This window comes from Hordeum vulgare, chromosome 3H (assembly GCF_904849725.1).
Source record: "Hordeum vulgare subsp. vulgare chromosome 3H, MorexV3_pseudomolecules_assembly, whole genome shotgun sequence".
NCBI lineage: Eukaryota > Viridiplantae > Streptophyta > Magnoliopsida > Poales > Poaceae > Hordeum > Hordeum vulgare.
Genome location: NC_058520.1, coordinates 389,484,247 through 389,499,963, shown reverse-complemented (window position 1 = coordinate 389,499,963; position 15,717 = coordinate 389,484,247). Strand labels below are relative to the sequence as shown.

At 49.5% G+C, this 15,717-nt stretch overlaps 1 protein-coding gene across 2 annotated transcripts; it reads left to right on the top strand.

Annotated features, from left to right (window-relative positions):
- The first annotated feature begins 11,375 nt into the window (after positions 1–11,375).
- On the top strand, positions 11,376–14,723 carry LOC123440015 (proline-rich receptor-like protein kinase PERK12). Of its 2 annotated transcripts, XM_045116608.1 has the most exons (7): positions 11,376–12,536; positions 12,610–13,089; positions 13,200–13,270; positions 13,353–13,429; positions 13,672–13,819; positions 13,926–14,087; positions 14,181–14,723. In XM_045116608.1, exons 1-7 carry the CDS (start codon positions 11,612–11,614, stop codon positions 14,403–14,405), a joined length of 2,088 nt encoding a protein of 695 aa, XP_044972543.1. In that variant the 5' UTR covers positions 11,376–11,611; the 3' UTR covers positions 14,406–14,723. The 2 variants fall into 2 exon arrangements, with proteins under 2 accessions (XP_044972543.1, XP_044972544.1); XM_045116609.1 differs by lacking the exon at positions 13,672–13,819 and having other exon boundaries at positions 14,181–14,323.
- The last annotated feature ends 994 nt before the right edge of the window (positions 14,724–15,717 follow it).

Sequence of the window (15,717 nt, the reverse complement as noted above, 5' to 3'; positions counted from 1 at the left end):
GCGGTCAAGAATATTCTGAAGTACCTGAAAAGGACTAAGGAAATGTTTCTCGTGTATGGAGGTGACAAGGAGCTCGTCGTAAAAGGTTACGTCGACGCAAGTTTTGACACCGATCCGGATGACTCTAAGTCTCAAACCGGACACGTATTTATTCTTAATGGGGGTGCGGTAAGCTGGTGCAGTTCCAAGCAGAGTGTCGTAGCAGATTCTACATGTGAAGCGGAGTACATGGCTGCCTCAGAGGCGGCAAAGGAGGGTGTCTGGATAAAGCCGTTCATGACAGATCTTGGAGTTGTGCCGAGCGCACTAGATCCATTAACTCTGTTATGTGACAACACTGGTGCCATTGCCTTAGCAAAGGAACCAAGGTTTCACAAGAAGACCAGACACATCAAACGACGCTTCAACCTCATCCGCAACTACATCGAGTTAGAGGACGTGAATATTTGCAAAGTGCACACAGATCTGAATGTAGCACACCCGCTGACTAAACCTCTTCCACGGGCAAAACATGATCAGCACCAGAACAGTATGGGTGTTCAATTTATTACAATGTAAATCGCATGGGATGTGAGGACAAGATTATTGACTCTAGTGCAAGTGGGAGACTGTTGGAAATATGCCCTAGAGGCAATAATAAATAGTTATTATTATATTTACTGTTTAAAGATAATCGTTTATTATCCATGCTATAATTGTATTGAATGAAAACATAGATACATGTGTGGACAAATAGACACAACAATGTCCCTAGCAAGCCTCTAGTTGGCTAGCCAGTTGATCAAGGATAGTCAAGGTTTTCTGACTATGTGCAAAGTGTTGTTGCTTGATAACTGGATCACATCATTATGGGAATCATGTGATGGACTAGACCCAAACTATAAACATAGCATATTGATCGTGTCGTTTTATTGCTATTGTTTTCTGCGTACCAAGTATTTGTTCCTATGACCATGAGATCATATAACCCACTAGCACAGGAGGGATACCTTGTGTGTATCAAACGTCAAAACATAACTGGGTGACTATAAAGGTGCTCTACAGGGTATCTCCGAAGGTGTCCGTTGGGTTAGTATGGATCAAGACTGGGATTTGTCACTCCGTGTGACGGAGAGGTATCTCGGGGCCCACTCGGTAATACAACATCACACACAAGCCTTGAAAGCTATGTGACTGAGTGTAAGTCATGGGATCTTGTATTACAGAACGAGAAAAGAGACTTGCCAGTAACGAGATTGAAATAGGTATGCGGATACCGACGATCGAACCTCGGGCAAGTAACATACCGAAGTACAAAGGGAATGACATACGGGATTGCCTGAATCCTCGACACTGAGGTTCAACCGATAAGTTATTCGGAGAATATGTTGGATCCAATATGGGCATCCAGGTCTCTCTGTTGGATATTGACTGAGGAGTACCTCGGGGCATGTCTGCATAGTTCTCGAACTCGCAGGGTCTGCACACTTAAAGTTCGGCGATGTTTTAGTATAGTTGAGTTATATGTGTGGTTACCGAATGTTGTTCGGAGTCCCGGATGAGATCACGGACGTCACGAGGGTTTCCGGAATGGTCCGTAGACGAACATTGATATATAGGATGACCTCATTTGATTGCCGGAAGGTTTTCGGGCGTTATCGGGAATGTACCGGGAGTGACGAATGGGTTCCGGATATTCACCGGGAGGGGGCCAACCCACCCGGGGAAGCCCATAGGCCCTAGAGGTGGTGCACTATCCCTTGGTGGGCTGGTGGGACAGCCCAATAAGGCCTATGTGCAAGGGATAAGAAAATCAAAGAGAAAAGAGAAAAAAAAGAGGTGGGAAGGAAGGGAAGGACTCCACCTTCCAATCCTAGTTGGACTAGGATGGGAGGTGGACTCCTCCACCTCCTTGGCCGGCGCACCCTTGGGGTCTTGGAACCCAAGGCAAGCCTCCCCTCCCCTCCTCCTATATATAGTGGAATTTTAGGGCTGATTTGAGACAACCTTTGCCACGGCAGCCCGACCACAAACACCACGGTTTTTCCTCTAGATTGTATTTCTGCGGAACTCGGGCGGAGCCCTGCAGGAGTAGATCCTTCACCACCACCGGAGCGTCGTCACACTGCCGGAGAACTCATCCAGTTCTCTGTCTTGCTTGCTGGATCAAGAAGGGCGAGATCATCGTCGAGCTGTACGTGTGGTGAACGCGGAGGTGTCGTCCGTTCGGCACTAGATCGGAGCGGATCGTGGGACGGATCACGGGACGGTTTGTGGGACGGTTCGCGGGGCGGATCGAGGGACGTGAGGACGTTCCACTACATCAACCGCGTTTCTTAACGCTTCATGCTGTGTGATCTACAAGGGTATGTAGATCCAAATCTCCTCTCGTAGATGGACATCACCATGATAGGTCTTCGTGCGCGTAGGGAAATTTTTGTTTTCCATGCGACGTTCCCCAACACAAGTCTCTTTACTCGTTCCGTAATACAAGATCCCGTGACTTACACTTGAGTCACATTGCTTGCAAGGCTTGTATGTGATGTTGTATTACCGAGTGGGCCCCGAGATACCTCTCTGTCACACGGAGTGACAAATCCCAGTCTTCATCCATGCTAACTCAACGGACACCTTCGGAGATACCTGTAGAGCACCTTTATAGTCACCCAGTAACGTTGTGACGTTTGATACACACAAGGTATTCCTCCGGTGTCAACTCATGGTCATAGGAATGAATACTTGACATGCACAAAACAATAGCAACAAAATGACACGATCACGTGCTACGTTTACAATTTGGGTCTTGTCCATCACATTATTCTCCTAATGATGTGATCCAGTTATCAAGTGACACCACTTGCATCTGGTCAGAAAACATTAACCATCCTTGATCAACTGCCTAGCCAACTAGAGGCTTACTAGGGACATTGTTTTGTCTATGTATCCACACATGTATCTATGCTTTCATTCAATACAATTATAGCATGAGTAATAAACGATTATCTTGAAACAGGAAATATAATAATAACTATTTTATCATTGCCTCTAGGGCATATTTCCAACAATTACTACCACGCTAGTTCCGTTGGGGTGTCCTAAGGCTGAGCTCTCAGCGGATCTTGAGCGGATGTAGGTGGCGTTACCACCCCTTATGGGCAGCAGTATTGCCCTTGGCAGCGGTAGTACCGCCCCGGTAGTACTACCTCCCTCTGCCTCCCTCCTCGTCAGCTACTTTGCAGCTTCACTGGTAGTACCGCTCCTCCCTACAGCGGTACTACCTCTAATGGGAGGTAGTACCACTCTCTTGAGCGGTAGTACTGCTCATGTGTGGGCTGTGTGAGTGGGAAAATGTTGGAATTGTCCCCCCACTATATAAAGGAGGTCTTCTTCCCCAATAAGCTCACCTTTCCCAACCCTAAGCTCCATTGTTACTCCAAGCTCCATTTTTGCCCGATCTCTCTCCTTAGCCAACAGAACTTGTTGATACTCTAGGGTTTCCTCGAGAGGGCCTTGATATACACCTGCACCAAGAGAAATTTGATTCCCCCCACTAATCCCTTGCGGATCTTGTTCCTCTTGGATGTTTGAGGAACCTAAACGGTTGAGGTCACCTCGAAGCCAAATTCCATTGCGGTGAAGCTTCATGGTTTCATTACGGGCCTTCAATTAAGTTGTGGAGATTTCCCCAACCTTGTTTGTAAAGGTTTGGACGCTGCCTCCAAGGGCACCACTAGTAGAATCACGGCATATCACATTTTGCGAGGGTGTGAGGAGAATATGGTGGCCTTAGTGGCATCATGGGGAGCATTGTACCTCCACACCGCTCCAACGGAGATGTACTTCCCCTCAAAGGGAAGGAACTTCGATAACACATCCTCGTCTTCATCGGTTCCACTTGTTGTTATTTCTTACCTTTACTTTCTGTTTGTTACTTGCTTGTTATTGTTGTTGTTAGCATCATATAGGTTGCTCACCTAGTTGTTGTTGTGTAACGTAGTAGTAATTCAAAATTTTCCTACGTCGCACAAGGATATATCTAGGAGAAACCAGGAACGAGCAAGGGGGTAGAGCATCTTCATATCATTGAAGATCGCTAAGCGGAAACGTTACTAGAATGCGGTTGATGGAGTCGTACTTGTAGCGATTCAGATCGCGGAAGATTCCGATCTAAGCGCCAAACAACGACGCCTCCGCGTTCAACACACGTGCAGCCCGGTGACGTCTCCTATACCTTGATCCAGTAAGGAGAGAGGAGAGGTTGAGGGAGAGCTCCGACAGCACGACGGCGTGGTGACGGTGGAGCTATGTAGTTCTCCGGCATGGCTTCGCCAAGCACCGCGGACGACGAGGAGGAAGAGAGGTAGGGCTGCGCCGAGGGAGAGGTGGAATTGTGTGTTTGCAGCCCCAAACCCCTTGGGTTTATATAGGAGGATAGGGAGGAGGGTGCGCCACCCCTAGGGTTTCCCCTAGGTGGTGCGTCAGCCCTAGATGGGAGAGGGGTGGCGGCCAAGTGGAGGAGGAGGTGGCGCCCTAGGGTGGCTTGCCACCCAAGGCAGCCCCACGCCTAGGGTTTGTCCTCCCTCTCCCTCTTGTGCGCCTTGGGCCCAAGGTGAGTGGCACACCAGCCCACCTAGGGGCTGGTTCTCATCCACTCTTGGCCCATGTAGCCCTTTGGGGCCGGTGGCCCTTCCCGGTGGACCCCCGGAACCCTTCCGGTGGTCTCGGTACATTACCGATGAAACCTGAAACACTTCCGGCGATTAAATCCTCACTTCCTATATATGAATATTTACCTCCGGACCATTCCGTAGCTCCTCGTGATGTCCGGGATATCATCCGGGACTCCGAACAACCTTCGGTAACCACATACTATTTTCATTACAACCCTAGCGTCATCGAACCAAGTGTGTAGACCCTATGGGTTCGGGAACCATGCAGACATGACCGAGACACCTCTCTGGTCAATAACCAACAGCAGGATCTGGATATCCATGTTGGCTCCCACATCTTCCACAACGATCACATCGGATGAACCACGATGTCGGGGATTCAATCAATCTTGTATGCAATTCCCTTTGTCTATCGGTATGATACTTGCGTGAGATTCGATCGTCTGAAGCCTTATACCTTGTTCAATCTCGTTACCGGCAAGTCTCTTTACTCGTTTCGTAACACATCATCCCATGACTAACTTCTTAGTCACATTGAGCTCATTATGATGATGCATTACCGAGTGGGCTCACAGATACCTCTCTGTCACACGGAGTGACAAATCTCAGTCTCGATTCGTACCAACCCAACAGATACTTTCGGAGATACCTGTAGTGCACCTTTATAACCACCCAGTTATGTTGTGATGTTTGATACACCCGAAGCACTCCTACGGTGTCCGGGAGTTGCACAATCTCATGGTCTATGGAAATGATACTTGACATTAGAAAAGCTTTAGCAGACGAACAACACGATCTACGGTTATGCTTTGGATTGGGTCTTATCCATCACATCATTCCCTAATGATGTGATCCCATTATCAATGACATCCAATGTCCATGATTAGGAAACCATGATCATCTATTGATCAACGAGCTAGCCAACTAGAGGCTCACTAGGGACACACTATGATCTATATATTCACACATGTATTACGGTTTCTGGTTAATACAATTATAGCATGAATAATAGACAATTATCATGAACTAGGAAATATAATGATAACCTTTTTATTATTGCCTCTAGGGCATATTTCCAACAGTTGCATATCTTTAAACCTATTTGTTGTCAAACTTAATTTGTTGAAGAAAAGCTAAAAAAATGTAGTTTCCTATTCACCCCCCCCCTCTCTAGTTAACCATATCAATCCTTTCAGTTTTATCGTATCTCCTTCCTCCATTACCTACCCCTTGGTTTTACCTCCCACATTACGAAAAAAAAACCAAGGCAACGAGGCTCCCCTCCCATGAAAAAAAAGAAAACCGGACGAGGCCGTACGCCTTGCTTTGGTTTTATCACACTTGCACGTATCACTCGACGCAACTCCTCCATCGCTTAGTCTCTCCCATCTTCCTAACAATTGGCCCTCTCTCTTCTCGCGATTGCCCTCCTCCGATGCTACTGCCGCTCCATCCGCCTGCCATGCCCCGATGCATGTGCATCCTCGATGAGCTCCTCCTCATGGCCCATTCCTGCATCTCCAAGGACCACGCCGGTCTCGCCGCCACCGTATTGCGACGCGCCTCGTGCTAAGCAACATCGAGGCCTCCATCGTGTCCACGATCGTGACTGCGCACTCTATCGCCGAGTCCATGTCAGGCACCATGACCACATCGGCCTTCGTATTCCTCTAGGTCGTCGACCTCATCAACTTCGCTGCTGCCACGATGCTGGCGCGCACCTTATCCTAGGATTCCCGCATCAGAGCTAGCAACCAGCAAGGTACGCGCAACAGTAGTGGCAGGTGACAGCCACACGAAGCAACAACTCAGGCTCGATATAGGCACATCCTAATCCATATCCCATCTCTTTGCCTTGCCTTACACCGAAGTGCTGCCATCCTCGTTGGACCTCCATCTTCCGCTAGCATCCTCGTGGTATTGAAGATCTTCCACTTGTTGTACTCTCCATATCTCATCTCTTTCGGGTGGTGACGACTGTAGATCGAGGGCAACGGCGGCGGGACCTAGCTAGTCGGCACCGAGAGCAACCGAGGTATTTTTCATGTAGATTCAAAGTAAAATTAGTTGTCTTGATCTGATTATTTCGAAAAAGTAATTAGACACACTTGCAGCTAGGTGAACAACCTATATGATGCTAGCAACAACGACAATATAAGCAAGTATATGATGCTAGTAAATAATCACAAGTTGAGGCTGTAGAGACGAGGATGTGTTATCGAAGTTTCTTCCCTTGAAGGGGAAGTACGTCTCCATTGGAGCGGTGTGGAGGCACAATGCTCCCCCAAGATGCCACTAGGGCCACCATATTCTCCTCACACCCTCACACAATGCGAGATGTCGTGATTCCACTAGTGGTGCCCTTGAAGGCGGTGACCGAACCTTTACAAACAAGGTTGGGGCAATCTCCACAACTTAATGGAGGCTCCCAAGACCACCACGAAGCTTCAACACACTGGATTGTGTCTCCGAGGTGACATGAACCGTCTAGGATGCTCAAACACCCAAGAGTGACAAGATCCGCAAGGTATTAGTGGGGGAAATCAATTTTCTCTTGATGGAAGTGTAGATCGGGCCCCTCTCAACCAAACCCTAGACAATTTACAAGTTTTGTTGTCTAAGGAGAGAGATCAGGCGAGAATGAAGCTTGGAGCAACAATGGAGCTTAGGAAAGGAAGAGGCGGTATTCTTGGAGAAGAAGACCCTCTTTTTATAGTGGGGAAAATTATCCAACCGTTACCCCCTCTCAGTCCACACACAAGCGGTACTACCTCTCACGGGAGCAGCACTACCGCTTGGGCGGATGTGCGTGTTGCAAAGTGCAATAGCACAAGGCCATGAACAGGTAGTGCCATCGGAGTGGCACTTCATGTCGCCCCAATGGTACTACCGTTGGGGTTGGAGTGCACGACCTGCAGATGGATCCAGAGACAAGAACAGAGGCACTACCATCGAAGTGGTACTATCACTTGCAAGACCGGTATTACCGCTTATCAGCGATGGTGCCTCGCCCTAATGTCGCCCCTATATCCTATGAGAGAGTTCTGGGTCCCGAAGGTTAGGCGGTAGTTGAGTGGTATTGAGAGGCATACTACCCCACTGCACTACTGTCCCTACTGCCGCACAGTCTGACATGAAAGTCGAGATTGCAGAGACATCGATACAACGTGCGACACTAGGCAGTGGTACTACCACCTCAAGGCGGTACTACCACTTTCCCAAAGCGATACTGCCGCTTATAAGATAGGATGTACTACTGCTCACCAGTGCGGTACTATCACTTGGTACCCTCGGGGCGAGAACAAAGGGCACAGTGGAGCAACTTCATTGATGTGGGAAAGGAACAAAGGTGGAAATGGAGATGTCTACGTGTTGATTTCACCAAAACCTTTTTGATGCGGACCCCCACTTAATAGTACAGTTCTCCTATGACTCAATTCCACCGAAAACTAAAATAAAAAAATAACCATCTTCACTATTATCCACCGAGGGGCAGGAATCATCTTGTGCCATATGATGAATTATCTAAAAGGCTAAATGCACATGATTAGCAAACAAATGCATTATCATCAATCACCAAAACCACTAAGAAGAAAATATGCTCAAACAACCATCCTGCACACGACCGCGTTAGATGGCTTCCATGACCGGTACCGCTATCCAAACGATCGCATGAGATTTGAGGGTTCGCCTTGAAGATGCCCTCACGACACAAAGCAAAGTTGATGAAGCAAGATGTTGTGGGATCCACCACAAAGCACACTATTTTTGGGCGAAGGATTTTGTCCCCCGCAAGTTGCCCATGATTTAGGAGGGAACCTATTCCGCGTGCTGGTCGGGGGATGACAACCAAATGCTCACCCCTTCCCGCGGCAATAGACCGACCTGCAAGTTGGTTCCCATTTTCTTTTCTGTACATTTATGTCCGAATTTTCCTTTTTCCTTTTTCTATTCTTTCCAAATCAGTGATTTTTTTCAAAACAATTGTGAACGTCTTGAGTTCACGAATAATTTTTTAAATCAAAAACTTTTTCGAAAATTGTTAAGTGTTTTGCAAATTTTTGAATAATGTTTAGATTTGTAAAGTAAACTGAAATTTTAGTTTTTTTTAAATTCACGATTTATTTAAAATATGAAAACGTTATTCATATTCCTGAACAATTTTCAAAGACGTGATTTTTTTGAATTCATGAATGTTTTTTAAATTCATGGAAGTTTCTTAGACTTGCAAACATATTTTCATATTAGTGGAAAAAATCAAACCCGTGAACATTTTTTTTTGAAATTTGTGAACATTTTATGGAATAAAGAATTTATATATTTTCTGGAATAAGTTTGGAATTTGTTAACTTCTTTTGAATCCGTAAACATTTTGTTAGTAGAAAATCATTTTATTAATCAGGAAACATTTTTTCGAAATTACTCAACAATTTTTGAATTCGTTAATATTGTTGGAATTGATGAATATATTTTCACAAGTCGGGGACAATATTTTTAATTCATTTTGTTCATTCATGGACGTTTTTTTAATTGGAGAACGTCATTTAAAAAACTCAACATTTCAGTTTCATGAATGTGTATTCATTTGATGATAATATTTGTGAATAGTTCGAAAATTCCTGAACATTTTTAAAATTCTTAAATTTTGAAAGTCAAAATATTTTTTGGAAGAATTTTTTTTTTATGTACTTCTTTTCAAGTAGAGGAAATTGGTAAGCTTTTTTTAAGTTCAGCAAATTTTTAATCCTGAATTTGTTTTAAACTAGCGAAATAATAATAATGATAAATAAAAGGAAAAACAGAAAGAAAAAAGAGGGGGCGGGCGCTCGCCAACCCCGTACATGATCAGTCATAAGTTTGTGTGCATGGTGGGGGGCAGGGCATGGGCTTTACGTTTGTGCGCCAACAAGCGCCATGTGTCTCACAATTTGGCAAGGATAATATAGGCGTCGGCGAGCCAATACTAATAAACACATTGCAATAGCTCATAAGCTCGACATATGAACATACGCAAGCATAGTCTACTTGTATGAGCATTTTTAAAAAACTAAACCGTCACATCATATTAAGACTAAGAAAATTGTTATATACGTTTTCTTAGCCGACGGTCTCCTTGGAGTGAACACACGTCGCTGGAAGGTGTGGAAAAAGATCAAAAAATACGTGCATCGAATTCGAAACTTACGCCCTGTTTGTTTCGTAAGTCCTAGGACTTTTTTAAGTTCCAACTTATAAGTCATAAGTCCCTACCTGTTTGTTTACACGGACTTATAAGTTTCGAGTCCCTACTTGTTTGTTTACAGGGACTTATAAGTCCATGTTGCACCTAATAATACACTTGTTCACATGGATCGTCATCACCCAACGCGTACGACACACAGGGTGGACACACAGGATAACCACCGCTGCAATGAGGCTCAGGAGAGGGCGAGAGGCGGGGCGGCGGCGACGATTGGACCGAGAGGCAGGGCGGCGTGCGGGGAATGAGCCTGGAGCGACGCGGGGTAGGTTCGGCCCAGGATAAGTCCCAACAAGCTTCTCCCTGAGAGTCTTAGAGGGTGTTTGTTTCCAGGGACTTATTGGTTTAGGGACTTAAAAAAGTCCCTATAAGTCCCACCTAAACCAAACACAAAGGACTTATTGGGACTTATTGTGGTGATTTGGGACTTATCAAATAAGACTCTCAGGGAGGAGCTTATTGGGACTTATCCCAGGCCGGACCTACCCCACGTTGCTCCAGGCTCGGTCCAAGCACGCCGCCCCGCCTCTCGGTCCAATCGCCGCCCCGCCCCGCCTCTCGCCCCGTCACTGCCCCGCCTCTCGGTCCAATCGCCGCCGCCGCCCCGTCGCCGCCCCGCCTCTCGGTCCAATCGCCGCCGCCCCGTCCCATTAGTTCCGTTGCCCCGTTTCTGCCTTGGTTCGTCGCCCCGTCCCGTTCGTTCCGTCGCCCCGTTTCTGGCTCGGTTCGTCGCCCCGTCCCGTTCGTTCCGTCGCCCCGTTTCTGCCTCGTTGCAGCGGTGCTTATCCCGTGTGCCGTACGCTTTGGCTGATGACGATTCATGTTGACTGCAGGTTATGTGAACAAGTGTATTATTAGGTGCAACATGGACTTATAAGTCCTTGTAAACAAACAGGTAGGGACTCGGGACTTTTAAGTCCGTGTAAACGAACAGGTAGGGACTTATGACTTATAAGTTGGGACTTAAAAAAGTCCTAAGACTTACGAAACAAACAGGGCCTTATTTGATAAGTTTCAAATCATCACAATAAGTCCCAATAAGTCCCTTGTGTTTGGTTTAGGTGGGACCTATAGGGACTTTTTTAAGTCCCTAAATCAATAAGTCCCTGAAAACAAACACCCTCTTAAACTTGTGGGTTGTGGATATCACGATCCTTTTAATAACCATTCAACCACACGTTGATTCACATGACTCAACTTTTTTATGCCAATTCAAACAACAACCAAATCGTGTGGGCTAGCCATCCATTTTTGGTGTGGTACACTTTGGCTCAAGCTAAACCAAACACACCCAAACTTGCAGAGAGTCTAGCAGTTAACTCGAGTAAACAACCAGGTAAACAACCAGGTTGGTAGGCGCAATGGCGCCGGTTCCCTCGTACGGCCGCCCTCATTTCTCGACCCCCTTTGTAGAAGCTGCTCTGTTCCTCCACCCATCCACAGGAAAGGCACCAGAAAAAAGGAAACAAACAAACAAAAACATCTGGCCGAGGAAAACGAAGAAGGCGCAACGACATTACACCCCGCCCGTCTTGTTGGCAAGGCGAGGCGCGCATTCCGTCGTCTCCATTGGCGCGCTCCACGCCGCTTCCACCCGCCGATGCCGTTGTGAAAGCCTGGCTGCCGACCACGCCGGCGCACGGGATGCCATCGTTTCTAATATAGGGTCTCTCTCGGAACGCGCCGGCATCGGCGACGACCCGGTTCAACGCGCGGCTTTACCATGCCGCGCGTTCTCGTGGAATCGGTCCAACACTTGGCCGCTGCCCCCGCGGCCGCAGCCGCAGGGGGTCTGCCGGCGCACCCGCCGCAGTCTTCGGCCTCGCCGCCGCCGCCGGCACCGACATCGCCCCCGCCGCCCACACCGCCGCCTAAGTCCCCGCCCCCGTCCTCTCCACCTCCTGCGTCTTCCGGCAACAATCAGAGTCCGAATTTGCCTCCGGGTCCGGGGTCGCCTCCGCCGGTCAAGTCTCCTACATCGTCCCCACCTCCTCCGGCCTCGCGTCCGCCCTCAACTCCGCCGACAAGCCGGTCCCCACCACCCTCTTCTCCTCCCCCGCCATCGCCACCTTCGCAACAATCGTCGCCTCCACCAGCACAATCGACGCCACCGTCGCCTGGTGTATCAACTCAGCCATCGCCGAAGGCATCGACATCGCGGTCGCAGCAATCACCTCCGACCTCACCACCGGCGTCGCCGCCACCATCGCAACCAAAGAACCCCGCACCAGCCATCCCAACCCCTTCACCTCCCCTCAATGCGGAGTCGGCTCCCGCCGGTGCAGGAACATCACCCCCACCGCTTCAAACGCCTGTACCGGCCGCAGCAGGTCAGGTGCCGGCAGCTCCAGGGACCCCTTCATCTGCCTCACTGTTGCCGCCTCCGGGCATTATGCCGACCTCCGGGCCTCCTCCTGGCACGTGGCAGAGCCCTCCCCGTCCGGCCGTCGCGAAGGCGAGCCCACCGGCTCCGGCACCTCCGACGAGATCCTCGGCTGAGAACCTGCCGACCGGGGTGATTGTTGGGGTCGCCGTGGCCGGGTTCCTCATGGCATTGGCGTCGCTTTTCATGGTGGCGTGCCTCAGCGACCGGGGGAAGAAGCGGCATCCACCCATGCGCAAGAGAAGAACCACGGTCGTGCCGGCGCGTGAGTGTCATGCACGTCCACGAACAAGTTGATCACCCGCTCATCTCACACGTACTCCGGTGCATGCATGCAGGTGTCCCGTCGCCGGACTCGTACCCTCCATCCTACGGGCCGGCAGCGTCGCCGAGCGGTGCGAGCTCGTACGAGTTCAGCGGGTACAAATCGTGCTTCACGTACGACGAGCTGGCGGGGATCACCGGCGGGTTCTCGGCGGATAAGGTGATCGGCGAAGGCGGGTTCGGGAAGGTGTACATGGGGGCGCTGGGCGACGGGCGGCGCGTGGCGGTGAAGCAGCTCAAGGTCGGGGGCGGGCAGGGGGAGAAGGAGTTCCGCGCCGAGGTGGACATCATCAGCCGCATCCACCATCGCCACCTGGTGACGCTGGTCGGGTACTGCGTCACCGAGAACCACCGCCTACTCGTCTACGAGTTCGTCTCCAACGACACGCTCGAGCACCACCTGCACGGACAAGGGCTTCCGGTGATGGACTGGCCAAAGCGGATGAAGATTGCCATCGGATCTGCCCGTGGATTGACCTACTTGCACGAAGACTGTAGGTGACACTGCGTTTGTTCGATCGTGCTGCGCCTTGTTCAGTTCTGTACAACTACAAGACGACCTAGTTGTTGGATTAATTGACCTGTATGTATTGTGGCGTTGCAGGCCATCCTAGGATCATACATCGGGATATCAAGTCAGCCAACATTCTCCTGGATGACGCCTTCGAGGCAAAGGTATTGCAGGCAGCACAGAGCTGGTTCATCTTCCCTTCAAGTACCTGTACTACTGACGATTGGTATCAATTTGGCTACACAGGTTGCAGATTTCGGTCTTGCTAAGCTCACCAACGACGCCATGACTCATGTTTCCACGCGCGTCATGGGCACATTCGGGTAAGCTCCTGCCTCCTGGGGCAAAAATGTAGTAGAAATTTGCAGCCCGCACTTAATTTTACATCATCTTTGCTGGTCTAGTTACTATATCTTGGGTCGGTATGTGCCTGTGTAGTTTTCAAGCGCTAGCGCTCTGCTCTGCTCTGTATTTTTCTGCTCACAAGAAACGCCTTGTCGCTGCACTCTAAATCTGGAACTAGTCCGAAATCCGTCTCTCAGAATAATGTAACGTTAACAAACAGGTACATGGCGCCGGAGTACGCATCAAGCGGGAAGCTCACGGACAGATCCGACGTCTTTTCGTTTGGGGTAGTGCTCTTGGAGCTGATCACTGGGCGGAAGCCTGTAGATTCGTCTCAACCCATAGGAGAAGAAAGCTTAGTAGAATGGGTACTTACAAAATGCATGTCGCGTTTGGAAATTGGTAGTACAAACAATTGATCATGCATGTCGTGGCGCCATTTGTGAAATCAATCCGTACATTAATTCGTGGCAGGCTCGGCCTCTCCTGGTGGACGCGCTGGAGACGGACGACTTCAGGGAGATCGCCGACCCTGCCCTTGAGCTCAGGTACTCCAAGACCGAGATGCGAAGGATGGTGGAGGCGGCCGCCTCCTGCATTCGCCACTCCGGCACCAAGAGACCGAGGATGGTGCAGGTAGCGCCATTAACACCGGATGAAGCTTCTTACACATCGAGCTTAGCTACTACTCGAGCTAGTGAGATAAACTACGTGTTTGCGCCGAACTAGGTGTGGCGATCGCTGGACGTGGACGGCGGCTCGACGGACCTGACCAACGGCGTCAAGCTCGGGCACAGCACCGCGTACGACTCGGGGCAGTACTCGGCGGACATCGAGCTCTTCCGGCGGATGGCGTTCGAGACCGACCTCGACAGCGCGGAGTACGGCTTGTCCGGCGAGGGCGAGCCGCGGCCTGGTTCCGGGAGGCAACAACGGACAGCAGCTGGACGGTGAGGCCCCATCAGATCAACCAACTCGGATCGCCGGCCGGCCGGTTAAATCCTCCCACAACGCTGCATCGAACGCCGTAGCGCGACGAGACGAAGGCGGATTTCGGAAGGCGGAGCAGAGGCTGGCGTGATCAAGCGTGCCGCTTCATCTTGGGGACAGTTTTGCTAAGCTTGGTGTTTGTGTTGTTGTCTGCACTTGTACCTATTGCCTCTAATAGACCAAAGCTTGGCATTTGCGCATCCTAGAAAAGAAAAGAAGACTGCCATTTGCATCCCAACCTTCGTGATGACAACCTTCGCCGATATACACACACATTTATGTTCGCCATTGCAGATATCAGGTTATGGCCCTGTTTGTTTGGGGTGGGGCTGAACGAGAAGCGGGCTGGAGGCTGGAGCTGCTAAAAGCTGACCCTCACCCCGTGTGAAGTCCACCTTCTAGAAGACAATCATATTGATATGCAAGTTAAGGACACCCCTTGCAATTTTGAGTACATAGGTAATTTTCTAAATACATTAATCCACGAAACAATCACTAACATGTCATTGACTAGATTTATGACATACTAATTACGGAGCAGACTAGAAGCACTTCCTCCGTCCCAAAATTCTTGTCTTAGATTTGTTTAGATATTAATGTATCTAGTCACATTTTAGTATTTTGATACATCCATTTGTAAACAAACCTAAGACAAGAATTTTGAGACGGAGGGCAACGCATATAGCAGAAACATCTACGCATATAGCTAGTACTACTAGGACCGAAATAAACAGGAGCGGGATAAACGAGTTATACCGTCCGATCGGCCAGTTGGCCATAGCAGCGGCGGTGGCGGCGGCAGCATCCTTTGTCACCTTCTTCTCGGCTTCGGCCTTCTCGCAGGCGAGACGGTCGGCTTCGGTTGGTGAAGACATGGCGATGACGAGGGTGACGCGGACATAGATGAAGCAGACGGGTGGAGGCGAGCAGTCGCATGATCGCTTCCCAAAAACATAATCGCCCCTCTCCGGTACAGGATCCGGAGAGGTGGGGTTTAGGAAGCCTGCTCTTCCGTCGACCGTGTACGCGGTGAACGGGACGGGGTCGCCGGCGGCAGCAACAGCAAAAGGAACGAGCGCGTGAGGCAGAGACGATCTGATCTCGTGATGGTTAGGATTGACGTTAGCCCTGCTTATATAGGCGGCCGGGTGGAGAGACGTGGGCTGAACCCACGTCTGAGTCGGTAACAGCCTACGATCCAACGTCTTAGATCGTGGCGCATCCGTTACGTATTCTCCGTTCCTGACCGGTAAAAATAAGCGCGTATGTATGAGCT

Coding starts and splice junctions, on each gene's coding strand:
- LOC123440015 (XM_045116608.1), top strand. CDS start 11,612: ATGCCGCGCGTTCTCGTGGAATCGGTCCAACACTTGGCCGCTGCCCCC. Junction 12,537..12,609: donor AACCACGGTCGTGCCGGCGC/GTGAGTGTCATG, acceptor GCATGCATGCAG/GTGTCCCGTCGCCGGACTCG. Junction 13,820..13,925: donor AAGAAAGCTTAGTAGAATGG/GTACTTACAAAA, acceptor AATTCGTGGCAG/GCTCGGCCTCTCCTGGTGGA.